Source organism: Camelus bactrianus, chromosome 6, assembly GCF_048773025.1.
Source record: "Camelus bactrianus isolate YW-2024 breed Bactrian camel chromosome 6, ASM4877302v1, whole genome shotgun sequence".
Taxonomy (NCBI): Eukaryota; Metazoa; Chordata; class Mammalia; order Artiodactyla; family Camelidae; genus Camelus; species Camelus bactrianus.
Genome location: NC_133544.1, coordinates 52,421,080 through 52,443,384, shown reverse-complemented (window position 1 = coordinate 52,443,384; position 22,305 = coordinate 52,421,080). Strand labels below are relative to the sequence as shown.

The 22,305-nt window shown below is 31.8% G+C and overlaps 1 protein-coding gene across 6 annotated transcripts in view; it reads left to right on the top strand.

Annotated features, from left to right (window-relative positions):
* MIPOL1 (mirror-image polydactyly 1) overlaps positions 1-22,305 on the top strand; it is a 266,078-nt gene that overhangs the window by 72,054 nt on the left and 171,719 nt on the right. For all 6 annotated transcript variants that reach the window (XM_045504304.2, XM_010967039.3, XM_045504303.2 and 3 more), the window contains 3 exons: positions 9,806-9,935; positions 19,375-19,408; positions 19,668-19,838. In XM_045504304.2, the coding sequence (XP_045360260.1) occupies positions 9,806-9,935; positions 19,375-19,408; positions 19,668-19,838 (335 nt within the window). The remainder of the gene's footprint in view (positions 1-9,805; positions 9,936-19,374; positions 19,409-19,667; positions 19,839-22,305) is intronic.

Here is a 22,305-nt window from a genome sequence, read left to right as displayed (position 1 = left end):
CTGTAGTACTATGATTGTACGTGAAAAATGTTTTGTTTAGTCATATGAAAGAACAAAGAATCCATATAAGCATGGATATTTGTTTCTATCACTGCTCATATTTATATTCAAATTAAAAGTGTATTTGCAAAAATATATTAAAAATATGCATACACATAAAAGTATTACAGTGTACTTAAGCAGAATATAAATGTTTTAAAAGTTTAAATATTCCATATTAAAAGAAATAACATGCTAAAACATCTGAACATTGGAAATTGCAAATAGGATACAAAAGTGTATACCTATAGGTTTTTCAAGTGAAATAGCCATTTTCTTTGAGTGTGTAAAATGTAACTACTTATATATATATAAGGATATTCATATCAGTATTAGTTATGATAGCAATAGAATTAGAATCAGTTTAATAATAAGGCAATGGTTAAATAAATTCAGGTACATTTATGCTATGGACATCAAAACCCTATCTGGAGAATATTTGATGATAAGTGAAAATATTTATGACTAATTGAAAGATGTAGGGGGAACTGCATTTATGATATAATTTTTGTTAAAAATAATGTACATGTATGTAATATAAAATGAGTCAAATTTTGCTAGTATTAATGGATGTATTAATGCTTCAATTATCAGTTTTCTGTCTTTTCAGATTTTCTGCAATGAGTGTGGATTAGATTTAGTATTAGAAAAAGTAAATGTTACTTTTAAAAGGTGTGATTTTTTTTATAAGTTACTTGCTCTCTAATCTTAAAATAATTTCTGTGATAGGTTTGATAGATAAAGACCACATAAACCAAAGTTTTATGAAATTCAAATGATGTCTTTGATCAAATCTTACTATTTTACCTGTGCCATTTTTCTTGTCTTTCAAATTTCCCTTTTACTTATTTTATGTCTTTATATTTATTATGTAACTTGTATATGTTAGTCCATCTTGTTTCCCCATCTGGTTGTATAAATTATAAGAATAAGAATCTGGTATAATCAAAACCATATAAAACAAAATGTGCCCAGTGCTCTGTAAGTCAGATTGAAACAATGTGAAGATGAAAAGTCTTGGAATCAGATTGACTGAGGTTCAAATCACAGCTTTGACACTTAATACCAACTATGTGCCTGCAGGCAAGTTACTTATTAACCTCTCCAGGTTTACTTTCTCCCATGTAAGATATGAATATTAACTAATTTACCAGATTATTTTAAGGATTAGAGATAATGTAGAAAAGCACCTAGTATATAACTGGCACTCAGTCAGTTGTAGCTAATGTTAATATTTGAAAATTTTTATCCTTATGAAGTTCTTAAACCTTTGATAATGTCAGACGTCAAAGAATGTTTTTTTGTTCTGTTTAGCTTTTAATTAAATTAATAGTTCATTATTAATAGATTTTAAAAGGGATATAAACAGAAAAGTAAAAAAAAATTGGGGAACAGAGGATTGGATGATGAGAAAAATTACCATTGAGATATATATATTTATTAGCACTTATACATGTTACTTAAACATGAATCCAAAATAAAAGAAATGGGATACAAAGGATTTGGGCTTTAATCTAATGTATACCTATAATAAACCTTCATGTAGACTGTTACAATAGTGTTTCCTTTGCTTCCCTGTTTTTACATAATTTCATTCTAATGTGATCTCATGAGACTTTGAAACTCAGTTGTATCGTATATCATGATAAAATCTCAAATGGTTATCCTTTTTACCTTCCCCTCCTTTTTTGCCATCATCAATACCGTCATCATCATTGTCACTATAGATACTGTTTTTAGTAGGCACTTTATAGGAACTATGCTAACTTCTTCAAAAATTAAGCAAGAAATATTTCTTGAGGGGGTGTTTTGTACTTGACACTGTGTTAGGCCCTGAATATATATCAGCAAATAAAATAGATTTCGTATTTCAAACATATCTTTTTTTTGCAGTCACTTCTTATTCATAATACACCATTGTGGTAGGTAGTGGTTAAATACTCAGACTTCGGATTCAGACCTTTGTTCTAATCTTTTTACCGCTTACCATGTGTAAGTGACAGCTTCACAAAAATTTGCTTAAAACCTGCTTTATAGGTTGCTGTGACATTTAGGTGAGATAGTGTTTATGAAGTACTTAACCCACTAGAAGGTACTCAATAAATGGTAATTATGATGATAAGATGATGTCACCATCTTGTTTTCTCAAGACTTCTTGATCTAATGGCATATCAAACTGTATCTAATATACATATATCATAGCTATTTATATATGATTTTGTTTCACAAAGAATTGATATATATTCCTTGCTAAAATAGTTTACAAAGTTTTTTTTTTCATTTTATCCTCACATTTTTTAGTTTTCCTTGATTTTAACATTTAACCTTCTTTAGAAAGTTTGAAAATATGAAAAAGAAATCTTAGCTCTCTACAAAAAGGAAAATAAGGGGAAAATATGATAAGTAGGTCTTACTGTTTTTTAACTCATTATAACACCTTTGGATAATATTATTTGAAAATTATTTAAATACCAGGGGATATTTTAGAGTAGTGCAGGAGAAACACTGACTCTGTCCTTTGGGTAAGTATCTTTTCTCATTTAAATAAAGTGATTAAACCATAAACACTTCAAAATTTCTTTTACTTAAATTGAGTTTGATAGTAAGAGATAGTATTTTATGACCTGATTTGCATCCATTACGTTACTCTTAGGTCAGTTATGTGGTTATAACTTTTAAAAATAATTTGTTTAAATAAACCTTTCTTTTTTCCAAAACTGTCTCAGTGGGCATTATCTAGTGTTTAATGTCTCTTAATTTTTATTAATCTATTGCATTTGCAGCATACAGATGGTGTTTAAATTTTTACACAATGGTATATCTATCTAAATTTTTATGTTATTTTTGTGATATTTTAAATATTTATATTTTTTAAAAATCTTATTTTTCTATTTCTTGAATGCTCACTTTAAAGTCTCTGCTCTATATGTTAGTTATTTTTCTTTCTTGCATGTCATCCATTAAAGATTAGCTGTGGAAGGTTAAAGCATGGAGAGATTATGAATGACAGAACAACTCCTGTAGAATAATAATCAGTTTTTGGTATTTAATGCTGTTTGACTTTTGCAGACACATTTCTTATTAACCTTTGGTACAAAGAGAAATCCAGGTTCCTGATATCTCATGGAGAAGATGAATTTGAGATCCTCTTCCAATTAAACTGAAATAAGGCCAATATTGGGTTTTAGCCAAAAGAACTCCTTAGTTCCTTGTCTTATGCTTATAAATCAGTCTGTCTGTCTGTCTGTCTGTCGATCTATCAAGTTACATTTTACACATAATTTAATGATTATGTAATTTGCTTAGTTTACCTTACTGATTCTGCAAGCATTTAATCTGCTTTTTAATCTTCAAATATAGGTTCTTTTCTGTGTACCCAAATTTAGACTGATAGTTGTAAATTAAAAAAATATCATAAAGCTCATCTTAATACAGAGAATGTTAATTTATTTTTGGTAGGGAGGAGATGAGTTTAATTGTGATTGTCCAAAGCGTCAGAACATAGAATCCCTGAAACTTGTAACTTGAGTATTTCTATTCAGGTTAATATGTAAATGTTAAAAGTATAGATATATAATCTACTGTTATAGCAAATACATTAAGACATCCCAACTAATGAACATGGAAAAATAAAAATTGTTGTATAGTAGAAAATATTTACATTGTTCTCATGTGAAAAAAAATTATTACCTTACACCATACCTCAGACGATACTGACCATCTAATGATTAAGAAGAACAAAAGTGAGTTGGTTCTATATATCAGAAGAATAGAAAATAGCATAGTATTTATTTTTAAGAAATAATACATGTTAGAATCCTTTTTTTCTGTATATCTAATGGGCATTATTAAAATATGATAGCCTTTAATCTAACAAATGCAGTAACTATTAAATTATAATGGAGCATTTCATATATATCTATATCTGTATATATGTATCTATTTATATATTTTTTAATTTGGAAGGAAGAAGGATTTCAAGAATATGACCATTCATTTCAGACAGAAATAAAAAGGCCCATCTCTGAAATACAGCAGTTAGAAATATCAATAGGTAGAACACTGAATATATTATTATCTTTGGCTGCAGAATCCTGTGGGTATGAATCAGAATTAATTACCATGAGTGCCAGGTCAAGTAATGCTTATAGATAGATTGTGGCAAATTTTGTAACATCCTTCCTTGTTGTATTTTTCTGGAAAAAAAAAATAAGCATTGAGGAAATAGGGAAACCATTATGGATAACAGTCAACAGTTGGAAACATTTTTAGGTGTGGCACACTGTGGACTTCAGCATGATATCAGGCGTTTGAGAGCATATCTTATAATTAGATACTTAAAACAAAAATAACAGAAAGCTTTTCAGAAAATGATTCTTAAAACTTTTTCCATATGTTTAATTAACTCTACAGAAGAAATGATCTTAGAAAAAGTATAGGAAACAGTTATATTTCACAGAATTTTCATATTCGTGTCTGTTAAAATTTAAAGTAGATATTCTGTGCAGAAAATAAGTCAGATCTTCCTTAAAATTGTATTTCAAAAGTACATAAAGTAACTGATACTAATTTTAATGCTTCAGAGGGAAGTTTATCTCTTTCACATTAAAAATTATAGTGCTAATACCAGATATATTAAATGTTTGAATGTAAATAGGATATTTTTATAAAGTCTTCTTATGTAGTCTTTGAATTATCTGTATTAAATGCATGTATATAATAACTGAAGGTTTTGCCAAAAAAGAGTTATTTTTTCATAGTTTTGCTACTTAAACTTAGTATTTTATGTGATTTTCTAATTAATCTTTTGTCATTTCTATACTATTGGTGAGTATAAATTATAGAAAGTTTACAGAGGAAAATTTGAAAGCCTATATTAAGAGCTTTTAAAAAGCTGACTTAATGTAGTAATCATACTTCTAGGAATTTTCCTAAGTAATTACCTATGTATATACATAAAGATTTGTGGACAAAGATGTTCATTACAGTGTTGTTCATATAGTGAATAATTAGAAACAGTGTAAAATCTTAATTTTAGGAGCTACTTAGTTCAATCAAATATGGCATGTCAAAATGGTAAAATTCTATGCACTATTTTATACTTTGAAGAATACAGAATACTGAAGAACATATATTGTTTGTTTAAATATACACAGAAAGTTACTAAACTATGCAAAACATTTATGTCTCCAAATTTTTACGATGTATTATTTTTTAATCAGAAAAAGTTATTTACAGAGTAATTATGTAAAATACTGAACATTCAAATCCAGTTTTAGGAAACAATAGTCTAGTCTGTAAAAGAAGTTCTGAAGAACTAAGTTGAATCTAGCACTGTAATGCCTAAAATAGAGCCATCAAACTACTTGGGAGTAGGTTGATTAATTTTCTACTGGTGTGTGGCATTTACCATCTGTGTTTAAATTTCCAATAAACAATTTATGCAAAGAAAGAGAAATTACAAATTTTAAGGAAATTAAAACATAGTGTAATGTTTGTAGTTCTGGAATATATATGTGGTGGTTTCATAAAAGACTACACATTTGCAAGGAATACATTTAACATCATGTAAAAGAACAGTAGTAAAACACTCAGACAATCTGAAATTCTTTTATATATAGTAAAGTCTTACAAAACTATTATCTATATTATATTTGTTGCTTAGAATTTTGTAACTTGAATTATAGTCAGTGATTATTTTATATGTTTCAAATTCAAATCCTAATGATTTCTTCTTCCCTCTTTTTAGTTCAGCCTTTTCTATTTACATAACTACCTTGAGGATGTTAACAAATGGATTCTTTTTCCTGAGGAATGTCTGTACTCCAAATTATGTTATTTAGAGAATCATGATTCAATGTTTAAACTAGAATGTTTTCCAATATACTGTCTCACTTCTACTGTTTTTTAAAGTAGTTTGAGTAGTGTAGAATATAGGTTTGTCAATAGACTTGGATTCTCCTAAGAAAATATGTACTCTGTCTTGACTCAATAAACTCATGCTTAGTATGGTTCAGCTTCTTCATATTTACTTTTGTCCATATTAGAAAACAATTAGCTTACTAAACAAATTTGAGTATTTGGGGGTGGGTGGTCGGGGTAATCCTCTCTGAATCTTTCTCATTTGACTAAGAATTATAGGATATTTGATAACCATGTTTAAAAATGGAGATATCCAAATATTATTGTAAACACCCAATGATTTGTTTTACCTACAATATAAGTATTTTACTTGGTTGGCTTACATAGTAGCTAATAATATTTGTTAATGTAATTTAACTGCTGTGAACCTTTACTGAACAAATATTGAAATTTATTCAAGTCAAAGAAAGAGAATCTCTAATGACTTTTGTTAAAGCTTCTATTTAATAGTTAAGGAAAAAAGTTTGTATGACATACGAGATGCAATTAACAGTAGATTTTACATTTAATAAAAAGAAAGAAGCATGTGTATTTGCTTTATTCATTCCATCATAATTTGCATTAGAGCTGTGGGTGTTTAATGAGCAAATTCCAACTAAAATGCTATATTGATTTTCTAGTGAACTTTGTAATAGTCATCTACCTTGGAAAAGCTCAGTGTTTACAATTAAGTTTTCTTTACTAAAAATGTTTGAGAATTGCATATTGATTCTTTAGAAGTACTTAATTCTAGAAAGAATCAAGTTTTTCATAATCAACAAATTTCACGTATAACCGAATAGGTGTTAAAAATTAGCATTTCATAATACCTTAATTTTGGAAAGCTTTTCTTAGTGTTTATAAAATGTATGATCAGATTTTGTGTGTGTGTGTTTATGGAATTTTAAAATTTAACCTTAGACTATACCTTTAAATACATACATTATATCTTTAGAGTTTGTGCAGCATTATAGAAGAAAAAAATGTTTTCTTTTGATTATATGGGACCAAATAGACCCTTGATATAAAGCATTTACCTTTAAGCATAGGACAACTATACTTATTAAAGTCCCTGATATTACCAGCTTTACCTCTTTCATTAAGTGTTATTGTATATAAAGTGGAACATAGCTTACATTAAATGTCACTTTGTAAAGATCTCATCCCACTATACAGAAGTGATAGGAAGCCTACTGGCATTTAAAATTTAGTAATAAGAGTTTTAACCTTTCATATTGCCAGAATATTTCAGGACAATATGACATACATGTTAATCTGTACTAAGATCACTATTTAGCATCGTTTTGTTCATTCTGTCTGACCCACAAATTAGAAGTATTTTATAATGTAAAAATTTTTAAATATCTTAGAATATCATGGTATTTTATACAAACTTGTCATTATACTGAAGTATGCCATATAGAACATGTTCCAAATAATATTTCTTTCCATTCATGCATAATTTTTGCATGCCAGTGAAAAAGGCTAAAATGTATGGAATTTTGAAATGGATAGAGACATAAATGGTCCAAATTAATCAATCACATTTTGAATATGTCTGGAAATGAAGCCAAGTTGTGATTCTGTGGATTGAGAGTGATGATGGTAATGGCGGCATGGAACTAATGTTTGTTGAGAATCCACTTTATTTGACCAAGAGCCTTTATATATTATCTTATTTAATTTCCCCTAATAACCATAAATAATGGTATTATATCCATTTTATATAACTGAGCAGTGACTAAAATACTTTTAAGAAATACAAAACAACCAAGTTGCCTAGCTTAGTATGATAACACCTTGAATCTGAATCAAAGCCTATATTCTTCATAATATTTTCTCTAAAGTGTTATGAATATCCTTCCTAGGAGATTGTATACAATTGGAAGAGGAAAATAAAGCTCATTATTGTGTACTGGATTACGGGCAGAAGTTTCTTTCAACACAGCATGGTAAATTAATACATGGTAGCAGAGTAGTATAGCCATAGCCAGCCACGTAGTGGTAATGATACTGCCTTAAAAAATACATATGAAAATTGTGCTGGAAAGTACTGGGTCTTCCAGAAGCTGTGTTCATAGCAAGAATTTCTTAACCTTATCTAAACTGTTGTTTAAAAGAATTTGATTTTATGCATATGGATATCCATTTGTTGTAGCACAATTTGTCATACAGTTTCTTTATCCATTCATCTGTTACTAGAAATTTGGATTGTTTCTGGGTTTTGGCTATTGTAAGTAAAGATGCTATGAATATTTGTGTTTTATTCTTTGTATGGACAGATGCTTTAATTTCTCCTAGGAAAATACTTATGAGTAGTACAGCTGAATCTTATGGTAGGTGTATGTTTACTTTTTAAAGAAACCGACAAAATATGATTACACATTCCTACCAGCAGTGTATGAGAGTTCCAGGTTGTTCTACATCCTTGCCAACATCTTTAATTAATCTTTCATGTAAGCCATTAAATAGGTATGTATAGTTGACCCTTGAACAAAACCATTTTGAACTCTAGATCTACTTATACACACATTAAAAAAAAAAAAGTGCCACAGTGCTATGATCCATGGTTCTGCAACCATGGATACAGAGGGCCGACTGTAAAGTTATACATGGATTTTCAACTGCAGGAGGTAGGAGGGGGCAGTCCCTAACCTGGCATTGTTCAACGGTCATCTGTATGTCATGTCTATCTTATAGTTTTAATTTGCTTTACTCTAACGAATAAAGAAATTGAGCACTTTTGGGGGGACTTATTCACCATCAATATATCTACTGTAGTAAAGTGTTTAGGTTTTTTCCCCCCTTTTTAGTTGTTTTTTTGTTTCGATATTATTGAGCTTTGAGAGTTTTTAAAACTATGTTCTAGATGCAAGTCTTTTATCAGGTGTTTGCTTTGCAATGATTTTCTTGTAAGTGGCTTTTCTTTTCATTTTCTTATCAGTGTCTTTTGTAGAGTAGAAATTTTTAATTGAATTAAATTGAAGCCCTACTTACTAATTTTAAAAAATTGGATTATGCTTTGGTATTGTTAGGAAACTTTACCTACCTAAAGTGAGAGAGATTTTCTTGCAGAACTTTTACAGTTTTAGGGTTTGCATTTGGAACTATGATTCATTTTGTGGAATGCAAGGTTGGTTTACCGTTTAAAAAAAAAATCTATCAAAATTACCAAGATAACAAACCAAGAAGAAAAAAACAACCTGATCATCTTAAGACCACACTCTGCCTGCTTGTTTCAGCTCTTATATTGAAAGCAAGTGTTCTTTTTGCAGCTTATTTAGTGCCAATTTATTGCATTTTTATACCTTTTATTAGTGACTTCACTGTTTAAAATAGGCCAAAAATTTGGTAGGTTGGTAGGTATATGGATAGATTGCTTTTGCTAGAAGTAAAATACAGCTGTATCAGAGCAAAGGGTGACTTGGCAGATGAGGTATAGAGCAGACTATTTTAGAAAGGGTAGTCAGAAAAGACCTTTTAAAATAACTCCTATTTTAGCACATTGAAATAAAGGAAGAGACACCCTATATGTACTGGGAAGTAGATTAAGCAGAAGGAAAAACAGTGCAAAGGCTGTAAAAGTATTAGAGGAACAACAGCAATGTGGCTGGAACACAATGTGGCTGAGAGAGGGTGAGAATTTTGGGAGAGTGCACTAGGCCTTGTAAACCATAGCACGGATTTTAGATGTCATCTAAGTATTTTTTTATTATTTGACCTTTTAATTTTTGCTTTTATAGGTGTGAAGTGGTCTCAGTTTTGCAGGAGCTTGAAAATAATGTTTATTATTTTTTCTTTTGATTCTGCTAAAAGTATTTTGTTCTCCCTTATCTAATGAATTATGAATTATATATTTTGGTAGCTCTGGTTGAAGAAGTGTACTTTGCACAGAAAGAACGTGATGAAGCTGTTATGTCTCGACTGCAGTTAGCCAATGAGGAGAGAGATGAAGCAATTGCACGAGCCAAACACATGGAAATGTCTCTAAAAGTGTAAGTATACATTTAAAACTACGTGGAATGACATTGGGGCATTTATAAAGTGCATGGATTATATGGTGGTTACATGTTCAAAAATGTTACTGATTCTTACATGTTACACTGGAAAATTCCATATTCCACAGTCTTAAAAAAAAAATACTTTTGCCATGCTAATGGTTTGCATGTCAGGGCTAAGAGTGACTTAAAAAAAAAAACAGAAAGAAAGACAAGTAAAGAAAGGCATGACATTCTCAGTACAGTTACCTTCTTTACTTCTTCATAGTTCTGTTGTCATTGTGCTTACTTTCCTTTGTGACTACTCTCTCCTCTCCTTACTATCACCTTCTTGATTTATTTCAGTGCTCTCTCTGATTCTTTTACTGCTTTCTGCTTAATATGCTTTTTCCTATTCTTCACTACTTTCTACTTCTTTTAGCTGTGGGTCTTAAACTTAAATCACACCTGAAATAGGGGAGAGCCTGAGAATATGCATTTTTAACAAGCAATACAGGTGATTCTGATATAGGTAAATAATGAACCACACTTAGAGAAACAGTGCTCTAAAAATAAGTGCTTCTCCAGTTTTAATGTGCATTCCAGTCACATGGAGAATATTATTAAAATGCAGATTCTTGTTTAGTAGGTCTGGAGTGGAGCCTGAGATTCTGCCTTTTTTCAAGCTCCCAGGCGATGCAAATGATGCTAATCTGAGGAGTCTACTTTGGTTAGAAAGGCCCTAGAGTTTCTCGAAATAGGTTACCTGCAGGATAGGTGGACTGTAGTAATTGAATATTTTATATCGATCCCTCAATATACTTACTGAATATTTGCTCTGTGCAACATTGTGCTAGGCTCTGTGAGGGAATCACTATAAAGAACTAATTAAAACATGATGGTTTATTAGTGAGACAAAAAGTCATTAAATAATTAATATTGCAGTGTTCAGACTGATTAGGTAATGTGATTTGTTTTTTGTTTATATTAATGGCTTTTTTTTAAGACTGATAGAGACTAACACTAAATTCATTGACTAATAAAAATAAGAAACAAAAAATTAGCTAAATTCCCCAGTGCCCACTCCCAAATAACTATCTCTGTCAATGGGGAAACATTATTCCAAACACTTCTCTTTGCTTACATTAATACTACTATCTGGAAGGATGGATGTTGGTTGAATAGATGCATACATAGAATTAGTTTGATAAAAATCTCGTTTTCTACATGTTGTTTTATTGGAGAGACATTATAGTGTAGAGATGAAGAGCAGACATTCCAGACCCCGGTCCCTGTCTTTGAATCTTGACTCTTGCTTCCTGGCTGTACAGCCATGGACAAATTGCTCAGAGTCTCTGAGACTCAGCTTTTTGGTCTACAAAATGGATAAATAGTGCCTACTTTATAGTGTTTGTTATGAAGACTAAATGATTTAATAAATATTGAGAAGTACTTGCCTCATAGCAAGTTAGATGTTACTCAAATTTGAGTCACAATCAACTGAAGTGAAACTGAAGAATTTTTGAACTTCATGCAGTATTTTCTCTCAGTAAGATGTATTAATTCCCTAAAGAGTCTTCTAAATTTAAGAAAAGAGACTTTGGAAAACATTAAGTTATTGGAATCATCAATTTTTTTATAGAGTGTTTTAGTTAAGCTATCATTTGACTCTTAACTATGAAATAAATAACAGTTTTAAACTCCGTTTTTTTCTTTTTCTTTACAAATATTTGTAAAAGTTGTATTGGATTCTATAGCCAAAGTGTCCCTCTTATTTACTCTTAATTTTATATTTGAAAGGGTTGAAGAATCATTATTGGAACTTTTATTGTATATGGAATTTTTACACCTGGGTTCTTTATTGTTGGGACTTCCTGGATAGCTAAATTTCCCTTTCAAATAGTTTTTTAAGGAAGGATTTACACATACTTTATTCTCTAATTTAGCATACTTCAGACTGGCTGTGTATTATCTTTATATTCAAATTGGTTATGAATAAAATTCTTGACTCAAATTTTTTTTCATTCTAAAGTTTGTAAAAATGTTACTTTTCTGACACTGAGTTTGGCTGAAAAGAACTCTGAGGTCAATCAGATTTCTTTTCCTCACTTATAGGTAGTTTTTTTGGTTTTGATTTTTGGGTTTTTTTTTCTGCCTGGCTACCTGAAGGGTTCTTTCTTTATTCTTGAAGTAGAAGAACTTAAATCAGGATGTTTGTGTTGGTTGTTCTGTAATATCTTTGGAGCCACAGCATGCCTTTCTAAAGGCTATTTGATTCTTCCTTTATTTCAGGGAAATTTTAGATTTATTAATCTTCTATTTTAGGGACTTCAGTTATTTTTTTTAGAGCACTTCTATCCCTACCTGTTATCTGTTCATAGTTATTTAATCCCTGTTCTTCATATTTCATCTATTAAATATTTATTTGTTTACTGTGCTCAGTTTGTTCCCTTAAGTTTTCTTTTCTTTATTTTTATAACTATGTAAATTTTAGGTCTTGTTTTTAACTTCCCTATTTATTCACTCTTGTTTTGACATCTTCTCTTTGAACTTTGTTTTACTGAATTCATGTTATTCTTGTTTTTCTAAAATGCCAACCACTGATAGGAAAATTTTCTTCTTTCCCTCAGTTTATATTATCTTTTGTATTATCATCTTTATCTCTTTTGTATGATGTTTTGTCATGTGTTTGTGGTGAATTCATAGTTGACATGTCATTTCTCTTCATCTTGCTCATGCTTAAATTGTCAAGAACATTTCTTTGTTCTGCTATGGTGCAAGTGAATTTTCTTTGATAAACATTTCATATTATTTGAAATCTATTTAGCTCCTCTGATTCTTGGCTAGGTATTTATTGCTTCTGGACCATCTTTCTATATAGCCCAAGGGCAGTGGGGTGGGAGTAGTGATTGGGAAGACTTCTCTGGGACTGTATGCCCCTGTTGTTTGAGATTCTGTCCTCTGCTTATAGGATTTTGTTTGGTGTTTAGCTCTGTACTCTGGGTTCACTCTGTCTGGTCTTGTGGATATCCTGACTCGACAGAGTATTACCTTTTGGACTTTTGTTCTACAAGTGTATTAGAAAATGACCAGCTCTGATGATTCTTGCTTCCTCTGTAAAGATTCTTCAGTAATGCAGGAAGATTTTCTTTTTTCTGGGCTGTCTACTCAACTCATTGGTCTCTCAGGTTATTTCCAAGCTGTATGGTATTAGTGAAAAATTCCCAGAATTTGGTGAGATCACTGTCTTTTCTCAATACCTGTTTTCATGTGTAAAAGGAGAAGTTGGTTGAACCTGTTCAGCATTATTTTTTCACCTTCTTCCCTGTGCCTACTTTAAAAACTTACTACGTGATGTCTTACTTCCTTTACTGTTTGATTAATTTTTATCTTCTGTTCAAGTGGTTTTATGATGGGATAAATGTATTTCTGTGTTCAGATTTCACTCCTCTCTTTACTTGAACTTCCTTTTTTCCACCAATGAACTCTTAATATCTTAGAATACTTTTAGATTTACAGAAAAGTTGTGAAGATAGTAGAGTTCCCAGTTTCCCTTATTGCTAACATCTTACATTATGATGATACCTATGTCACAGGGGAGATACCAACCTTGTTACATAACTGTTTACTAAAGGCCACTCTTTACTGTAATGTCCTTCTTATTTTCCAAGATCCTATCCAGGATTCAGTAGACATTTAGTTGCTGTATCTCCATTGCTTACTCTGTTCTGTGACATTTTCTCTAACTTTCCTTGTTTTGGCTGACTTGACAGTTTTCAGGAGTAGAATGTTTTTCAATTTCAGTTTTTCTGACGTTTTCCTCGTGGTTATTCTGAGGTATTGGTTTTATGGGACGAATAGTACAGGAGTGAAATGCCGTTTTCCTCACATCTTTTCAAGGTTATATTCTATCAACATGACTTACGGCCAGTGATGCTAATCTTGGTCACCTGGCCAAGGCAGTGCTTGCCATGTTTCTCCAGTGTGGGTTACCTACATTTCCCTTTCATGCTCTACTCTTTGAAGCAGATCACTAAAGTGTAGCCCATACTCAAGGATGGGGCTTGGGAAGGTGAGCTGGAGGTTAATTGAGTTCTCCCCTCAGGGAAGAATATCTGCATAAAATATTTGTAATTCTTCAGTACAGAAGATCACCCATTTGTTTATTTCATTATTTATGACAGTATGGACTTATTCATTGATAGTCATCTATTACTCTGTCTTATAACCTAATGCTGTGTTTTTTATTTTGTTGCTTGGGGTGTTCCAGCTTTGGCCATTGGAAACTCTTTCAGGTGGCTCCTATATCCCTTTGTCATGTCCCCATCCTTTTGATTTTTGATCACTTTCTTAGTTTCTGACACTACAAGAAGCACTACCAACAGGGTCATGGTTCATAGGGATATGCCCCATCCCACCAGCAATGCTTCAGGCTTCCTGTTTCTCACTATCCTTGGCAGCATTTGGAGCTGTCGTTTTTGTCTTGTTTCTTGTTTTGGACATTAACCATTCTCTAATGACAGGTGATATTGAGCTTCTTTTTATATGTTTATTTGCCACCTGTATATCTTATTTGGAGGTGTTCAGATATTTGACCAGTTTTTCAAATTGGGTTATTTGTTTTCTTTCTGTTAATTTTAAGTGTTCTTTATACATTGTGAATGTTAAGTCCCTTTTCAGATATGTGGTTTTATTTTAATAAAATCCAATTTACTGACTTTTTTCTCTCATGTTTTGTACTTTCTGTATTGAATCTAAAACTCATTGCCGTATGTAAGGTCACACATATTTTTCTCCTGTGTTTTCGTCTAGAAGTTATAAATTTCATGTTTTACTTTTAGATCTGTAATCTATTTTGAGTTTACTTTTGTGTAAGATTGCATGTGATGCATTTAGAGGTTTCCTTTTTGTTTGAAATATGGACATTTATTTATTCCAGCACCATTTGTTGAAAAGGCTATTATTTCTCCACTAATTCCTTTGCATCCTTGTTTTAAAAATCATTTCTTTTGTGTGTCAGGGTGATCATTTCTGGACTTTCTTTTTATGTTCCATTGATCTGTGTGTTCCTTTGCCAATACCACATATTCTTGATTACTGAATCTATATGGTAATTCTTGAAATGGGATAAACTTTATTATAAAATTATTTTGATTATTATGATACATTTGCCTTTCCATACACTTTCAGAATCTGTTTATGTCAACAAAAACACTTGCTGCAGCCAAATGTTTTTAAGCATAGTTTTCAAAATAGTTACCTTTTTTTCTTATTTCAGTAATGTAGCCATTAATAACTTTAGAGCTCTCTAGGGATTTGCAAGTACTATATCCTTCAGTTTATCAACTGCTGCACACTACTGTACTTAACACATAATTTACGACCATGCATCTTTTATGTAGATTGAGCACCAATTTTATTCATGAAATTTACTTCTAATTGGATTTTACTGATTTTCAGAAATAAAATTCACTCCTTAAAGATAACAAATCAGTTTTTTAAACAATGTCACAACTCATTGAGGTAGGTGATATTCAGGTTCTGTAGGTGAAAAAACTTAGAGTGGTTGACTACTTGCCCAAAGAGACATGGTCAGTCACTTACATATGTAAGACTTATGTATCTCAGATCTATACAAACAACCCTAACTTAGCGTATCCAAAGTGGAATATTAATCCATTCTTAAAACCTGATCCTCCTCAATTCCCTGTACCGATCAGTGGCACGACAATCCACCCAGATATCCAAACCAAAACTTCTTATCAGAACCCCTATTAAATTGGTCTCTTAGTTTTCTTCATTCCAGTCTCTTTAAATGATGGATCTAAATTGAGCCTATCCTTCTTCCCTAATTTTTTTAACCCTCCATTGTGCATTTAATTTGTACATATGCTTGTTATAGTTCTTATTATAATACATGAAAATTAGGGTTCCTTGAGGCAAAGGCTTTTTCATTTTGTTCTTTGTGGCATTCATATTGAGGGAGGAATGGGAAAGGGAGAAAAGGAAAACACTCAATCCCATCCCAAGACTTTTCTTTTAGTTAGTTAATCCATTCAATAACTATTTATTGAATATATGCTATGTGTTAGGTACACTGTTAGCTTCCAGAAACACAGCATTATTGTCTCAATTTAGTTAAGAAGATCAACATTAAGTAAATAATTATGTAAGTATTTAAAATAATATTAATTGCTATAAAGAATTACTGGTTCCTAAGAAAAGCTTATAGACAGCTCCTACTATATTATATATAGTCTAGGGGTTCAAATGAGGGGATCAGGAAAAACCATACATAAGAATCAAGAACAACCACAGCAAAAAAAGAATAGTATGTCAGTATAGCTTTAAATGGCACTATGGAGGTTCCTTTCTACCTAGCTGAAGTCTGTAGGCTCTGAACTTTTAATAGTGCATTTTAGACTAAATCCTTGTGTAAATAGTACCAACTTATAACTGGGTTTTGCTTGACTGAAAGCTATATTTAGAGGCGTAAGTATAAGATGAAATTATGTAAATTATATCACATCTCTTTTTGTTTTAATTCCTTATTCTTGCTTCCTGTAATCTGTTTTCTTTTACCATGTTTACCATGTTGTGTCAATTTCTGATGTACAGCATAATGCTTCAATCACACATGAACATATATATATATATATATATATATATATATATATTCATTTTCATATTCTTTTTCACCATAAGTTACTACAAGATAGTGAATATAGTTCCCTGTTCTATACAGTATAACCTTGTTATTTATGTATTTTATATATATTAGTTGGTATCTTGCTTCCTGTAATCTGCAGATTCCTTTCTTATTTTTTCTGTCATCATTTTTGCCAATTCTGATCTACTTTGCATCTTTCTGTTATGTTTGTCTTCTCATTCTGCTACTTCTCTACTTTCCCTTACCGCTTCAGTTTTCAGTGCTTTTTTTCTTTGTCCCTTTTGCTTTTATCTAAAACTATGAAAAAGTAAGAAGGATACAAGTCAAAATCACTTACATATGCATGCCAATAAAGACATGTTTGCATATGTACATTCCAACTTTTGAGATTATGATCTTTTTTCAGTCTCCTTGTTATTGTTGGTGTACCATTTTTTAACATATTGAGGGTGCCACTGTATAAGAAGTGAGACAGAGGGAAAAACAATTCATACTTTTTCTGATTAGCTGATCACTAGTTCTTTTTATCATTGGAGGTCAAGGTTTTAACTTCTTCCCATTGAACAAGGTAAATGAATGTAGGTTCAGAATGGAAAGATGTGATATTGACCGATTTATGGATAAATCAAGAAATGTGACATTTCATGCATGAGTCTTTTCACTTAGAGTGCAAGGTTGTCAATCAAAATTTGCATGGTATAGGAAATCAATTGAAACTTGAGCCCATGTACATTTACTTCAGCAATATTCTTACTAATTATCATGACTATGTCTAGTTAGACTGTTGTAGGCATAATCTAGAGTTTAAGAAAGGATGAGATTCTTTTGTTTAATTGTAAACGTCTTACTAATAATATATAATGTACAGTTTGTCAGTTATATTTCATATAATACCAACTACTTCATTGTATTTATTAAGCTAGTAAAACTTTATATGTTGTACATGCTGCTAGTAAACCTTAAACCTAAAAAGTCATTTTACATAGAAAATTGAATGTCTTGTATAGGTGTTTTAGTTGCCTTCTTTTTTCTAAAAATAAGTTGTTTAATTTTTATGTTTTCTTAAGTGATACAGTAAGTGATGTACTTATTGTAGGACTGAACTTAATTTTCTGGAAACCACTTTTGTTGATTTTTAATCTTTAACTAGATGTTGAATGACCCAGCTCAGAAAAATATGTCAAATATAATGAAGTAGCATTTACTGTATATTAACATCAAAGATCTGTTCTCATTTTTCAATACTCTATATCAGGAATCAGCAAAGTAAGGACATGTGGTGCAAATTCAGCCTTCCACTTGTTTTGTAAATAAAGTTTTATTTGAACAAAACCACACCTGTTCATTTACCTGTTGTCTGTGGGTAATTTTGCTCTGCAAAGGCAGAATTTAGTAGCTGCCAACAATAAACATGTGGCAAAGCCTATAATGTTATCTGACCTTTTACCAAAAAAAGTTTGCTCATCCCTACTCTGTATAGTCTACTTTAGACTAAATTATAATGTAGTTGATCTTTGATATCTGTGACAAATACTTCCTAAACTTTTAAATAAATACAAATTTGAACACAACCATGCCTATTCATTTACGTATTGTCTCTGAGTGGTTTTGCACCACAAAGGCAGAATTTAGTAGATGCAAGAGTTTAACTTTTTTTAAGTTTTATTTCTCTATTCGTAACCACTCATCACTATACTTTTATCAGTTATAAAGGACAATAATAAAACAAAATTGAGATTCACTTTCTCTCCATGAATGTAGCAATTTGATTGAACTGTGGAGTTTGAAACAATTTTGTAACAAATTTATTAAGTGTCTTCTGTTATCTTTTCCTAGTATCCTTTTTGTGTGTGTGTTAAATGTTAAATCATAAGAACACAGATATGGGGGGGTAACTTGAGACAGGAATTTGGTTATCTAAACTTCTCAGTACAGTTTTTAAATAATTGAGATCATTTCTAAAATCTGTATCATTTCACTGGTATGCATTAAAAATTTTCATTTAATCTACCCAAATTAATGGTTACCTAAATTATATTATAGACACTTTATAAATATGTCGACATACTTAGAACGTTTCTTTACTTTTACTGCATTTCTTCAATTTACTAACATCAACAAGCATTTTAGTAAGCACTATGACTCGTAAGTCAAAATGCATGTATAAGAGGAACCAATTTACCTTTTTTGTCTTTAAATTGAATAATTCTATCGATGTTACGAAAAAGAGAAAATAACATTAGTCATCTAGAAATGTGGCCCAATTTTAGTCAGCCTTTCTATATAGTGTATTTGTTTTAACAAACAGGTAGCAGCAGATTTTCAGGTCAAATTTAGTGGTAATTACTGTCACTGCTTTTGAGGGAACATAGTTAAACTTTGTAATAAAAATACTTGCCTTGTTTTATTTGTGATGATGTCCAAAAAAGAGAGGAAATACAGTTTCTGGTAAGAATTGAAAGTCCAGGAATAAATATAATGATGAGAATGAGTACTTCTATCACTGGGGAACTTTCTTCATCTAAGCACATATGAACAATTGATCCTTGTAGTCATATATAGCAGTAAACATTAATAACTTAACAGTCTGAAGTCAGTGCAGAAGATATGGAGCATTATTGAAAGATGGAGTCGAGCAGGTGGCACTTTAATATGTTCAGTGTCATGGTTGACTCCAAAGACTAGTCGAATGAAATTACTTGAGGTTCTAAAGATTTAAAAAGCGAACTCATTTTGCTGCACTAAGGAAATGCTACTGATCAGGCTTTCTGTGTCCCTTTTTCCTAGGCTAGAAAATATTAACCCTGAAGAAAATGACATGGTAAGCCATTCTCTGAGGAGATTTCTTGATGTCAGTCTTATATCTTAGAGGCTTAAGTTCAATTGAGTGGGTTTCAAGAACTAAGATGTGGGAAAAAGAAGAATTGACACACTAATAATGTACATCCTTGCTGCAATATGAAAATTCAATAACTTCACTCAGTCAATTTACAATTCACATGTGCCTATTAATTAAAACCCTATATTAAATAAAATATATTAAAACTTCATGTCTGACTAACATATAATGGTGTTGGTAGACATTACAGGAATTACTGAACAGAATAAACAATGCAGACACAGGGATAGCTATTCAGAAGAATGGAGCTGTAATTGTGGATAGAATCTACAGGACCAAGGAATGTAGAAAGAGAATAACTGCAGAAGAAATGAATGCAGTGATACAAGAACGAGATGCTGCTTTGTCTCAGGTAATTGCTTGTGTCTGTAAAAAGCATACACTTATCATTTTCTCCTCTTTCTTTACCATTAAAAATGATTTTTACCCCACATATGCTTAATTCAAATTTGTTTTTAGTTTATAATTAATACCACAATGATTAGCTATTTTAAGATAATCACATATTTTGTTGCATCATTCTTCAAATATACGCATCCTCATTTCTTAATAAAACTGTTAGCTTGTTATAAAAATTTAGTTATATTCTTTAAAGTAATCACTTTTATATGAGACTTCTTACTTGAGTCACAGTTTTGTGAGGGCTGAGATTACATCTTTATTACTATTTTATTCCCAGTGCCTAATTCAGTGCCTTTTAGTAAATACCGGTAAATGAATCCGATTATTAGTGTATTCCTTTCTGAACATTACTTACACTTTCCTGCTCCAACTGAAACCTGATTACCTCCCTGAGGATACTGCTTCCACTGCAGGCCTCTCAAGAAAGGAGTGATTGTATTCCCTCCCTCAGCATTTAGACCATTGGGCTTGGAGGCTTGCCCTTCATTCGTGTTTTTAGATCATTGTTCCTTTTTCCTCTTTAAACACCTCCAGCTTTGAAGCCCAAGCGTCAGATTGTATCACCCAGTAAACACTCCTGTTGCAGTCGTGTACACACTCCGCTGTCACTTCTGTCATTTATTAAAGATTTTAGGAGCTATCTCACTGTGTCTTCAGCCTACCCCTGTCATAATTCTTGGTGATTTAAATATCTCTGTAATGATACTTTCAATATCTTGGCCTCTCATCTCCTTGAATCTCTCTCCTCCAATTATTGTGTGCTCTATACTATTTCTGCCATCCACCCTATGGTCATACCCTATTCTTGATCATCACTAGTCTCAATTTCAAGCATCCCACTTGATGACCACCACTTATTATCTTCCCAGCTCACTTATTCTAGAACTCTAGCAAATTTTCAACTCTACTGGCACCCAGTAGTATTGATCTTAGCACCTCTTTTCCTAACCCTTAACCCCCTCCTGTCCTCACCTCTTTATCTAGGTGAGATTCCGTGGCTCACCATAATTATCACTCACTTGCATGTAATATAACCTCACTTTTCTTGGCCCTCTGATCCTTAGTCCTACTCACCTAGCAAAGCCTAGTCCTTATAAATTTAACTTTCTTCCTGTTCTACACCTTCACAGCATTATATGGCAGGAGAATATCACACAAATTTGCCTTAACTTCGTGACTAGTGTCTTCAGGTAGACCGTTGGTGTTGCCTGGTAACCTTCTTGCCTTTTGTTAGTCCATTTACTCTCCTCTCTAAAGGACTATGTTATATCTTTTCCTTTCTCCTCACACACCCAACCTCTCCTCCCCGATGGAGAAAAGAATTTCTGCTTGTCTCTACCAGCCTAGCTGCATTTTCACCCATATACTCTGCCTTTTCTACTTTATTTCTTTTTTATATGCTTCTGTTTAAGGACATCCTTTCTATTTCACATTAGTTTACATCTTTTCTTGTCTGCTTAAGGTTATCACTTAACCAGTTGTCCCTTTTCTCTCCTACTTCATAAAATGTTTCCTGTTCATTTCTATCACTATCTGATATTTTTTACTCTCTCCCAGGGAGGCTGGGTGGAAGTTTTGGTCTTTGTCTGCTTGTGGCTCACCCCTGTACCTTTGCTGAGTCTTCCCAAACTGAGAGCTGAGTAGTCACTGGGGCCCTATTCCTGGCAGATCCTGTATTCTAGTGTTTGTCTCCTCAGCATTGTAAGACTATGGAAAACTCCATTATTCTTTTCAGAGGTCTTAGGGCTTAGCTTTTTAACTTCCAAGTCCTGTACAGATTTGTGATTTAGCAAGTGATTTGAAATGGAAACAAGTCTCAAATATCCAATTTTGTCACTTCAGCCCCACATAACTGCCAAAAACTTAGATGATTTCTCTGTCCTCCAACAGGCACCTAATGTGTAGTCGAAGCCTGATTTCTCTGCCCATTGCCCATTCCTTGAATCTTTAAAACTCAGGGGGAAGAATGACAGCAGACTTCCAACCTAACTCTGTCCAGTTAACCTCTCTTCAGAATCTTAGCTGCTCAAGTCATTGTAAAGAAGCAGCCTTCTGAAGTCTTTAAAGAGATGATTTTTAAAATTTAATCTGGCTTTCCTTGCTCTTGGCTGGAGGATTATTCTGCCACAAATGATTCCATCCTATCTAGATGGGGAAATCTGACATTTATCTTCAGATTAGAATTGGGGAAATTTCAATGTAAGCTTTTAAAAAAGGCAACTGTTTTTATCATTTTGTGTCCTACCAAGTGTATTCAATCTTGGCTCATTCAATATATTGTTGAAGAGATAGCCAAAACTGTTTTATGTACTTGGGAATAATTATAAGTGTAAACTCAAACATTTGGTTTTTTTTTTATTATTTATTTTGTTAAGTTAACCAAAAATAAACACTAGAGCATAATTAAATATTGACTG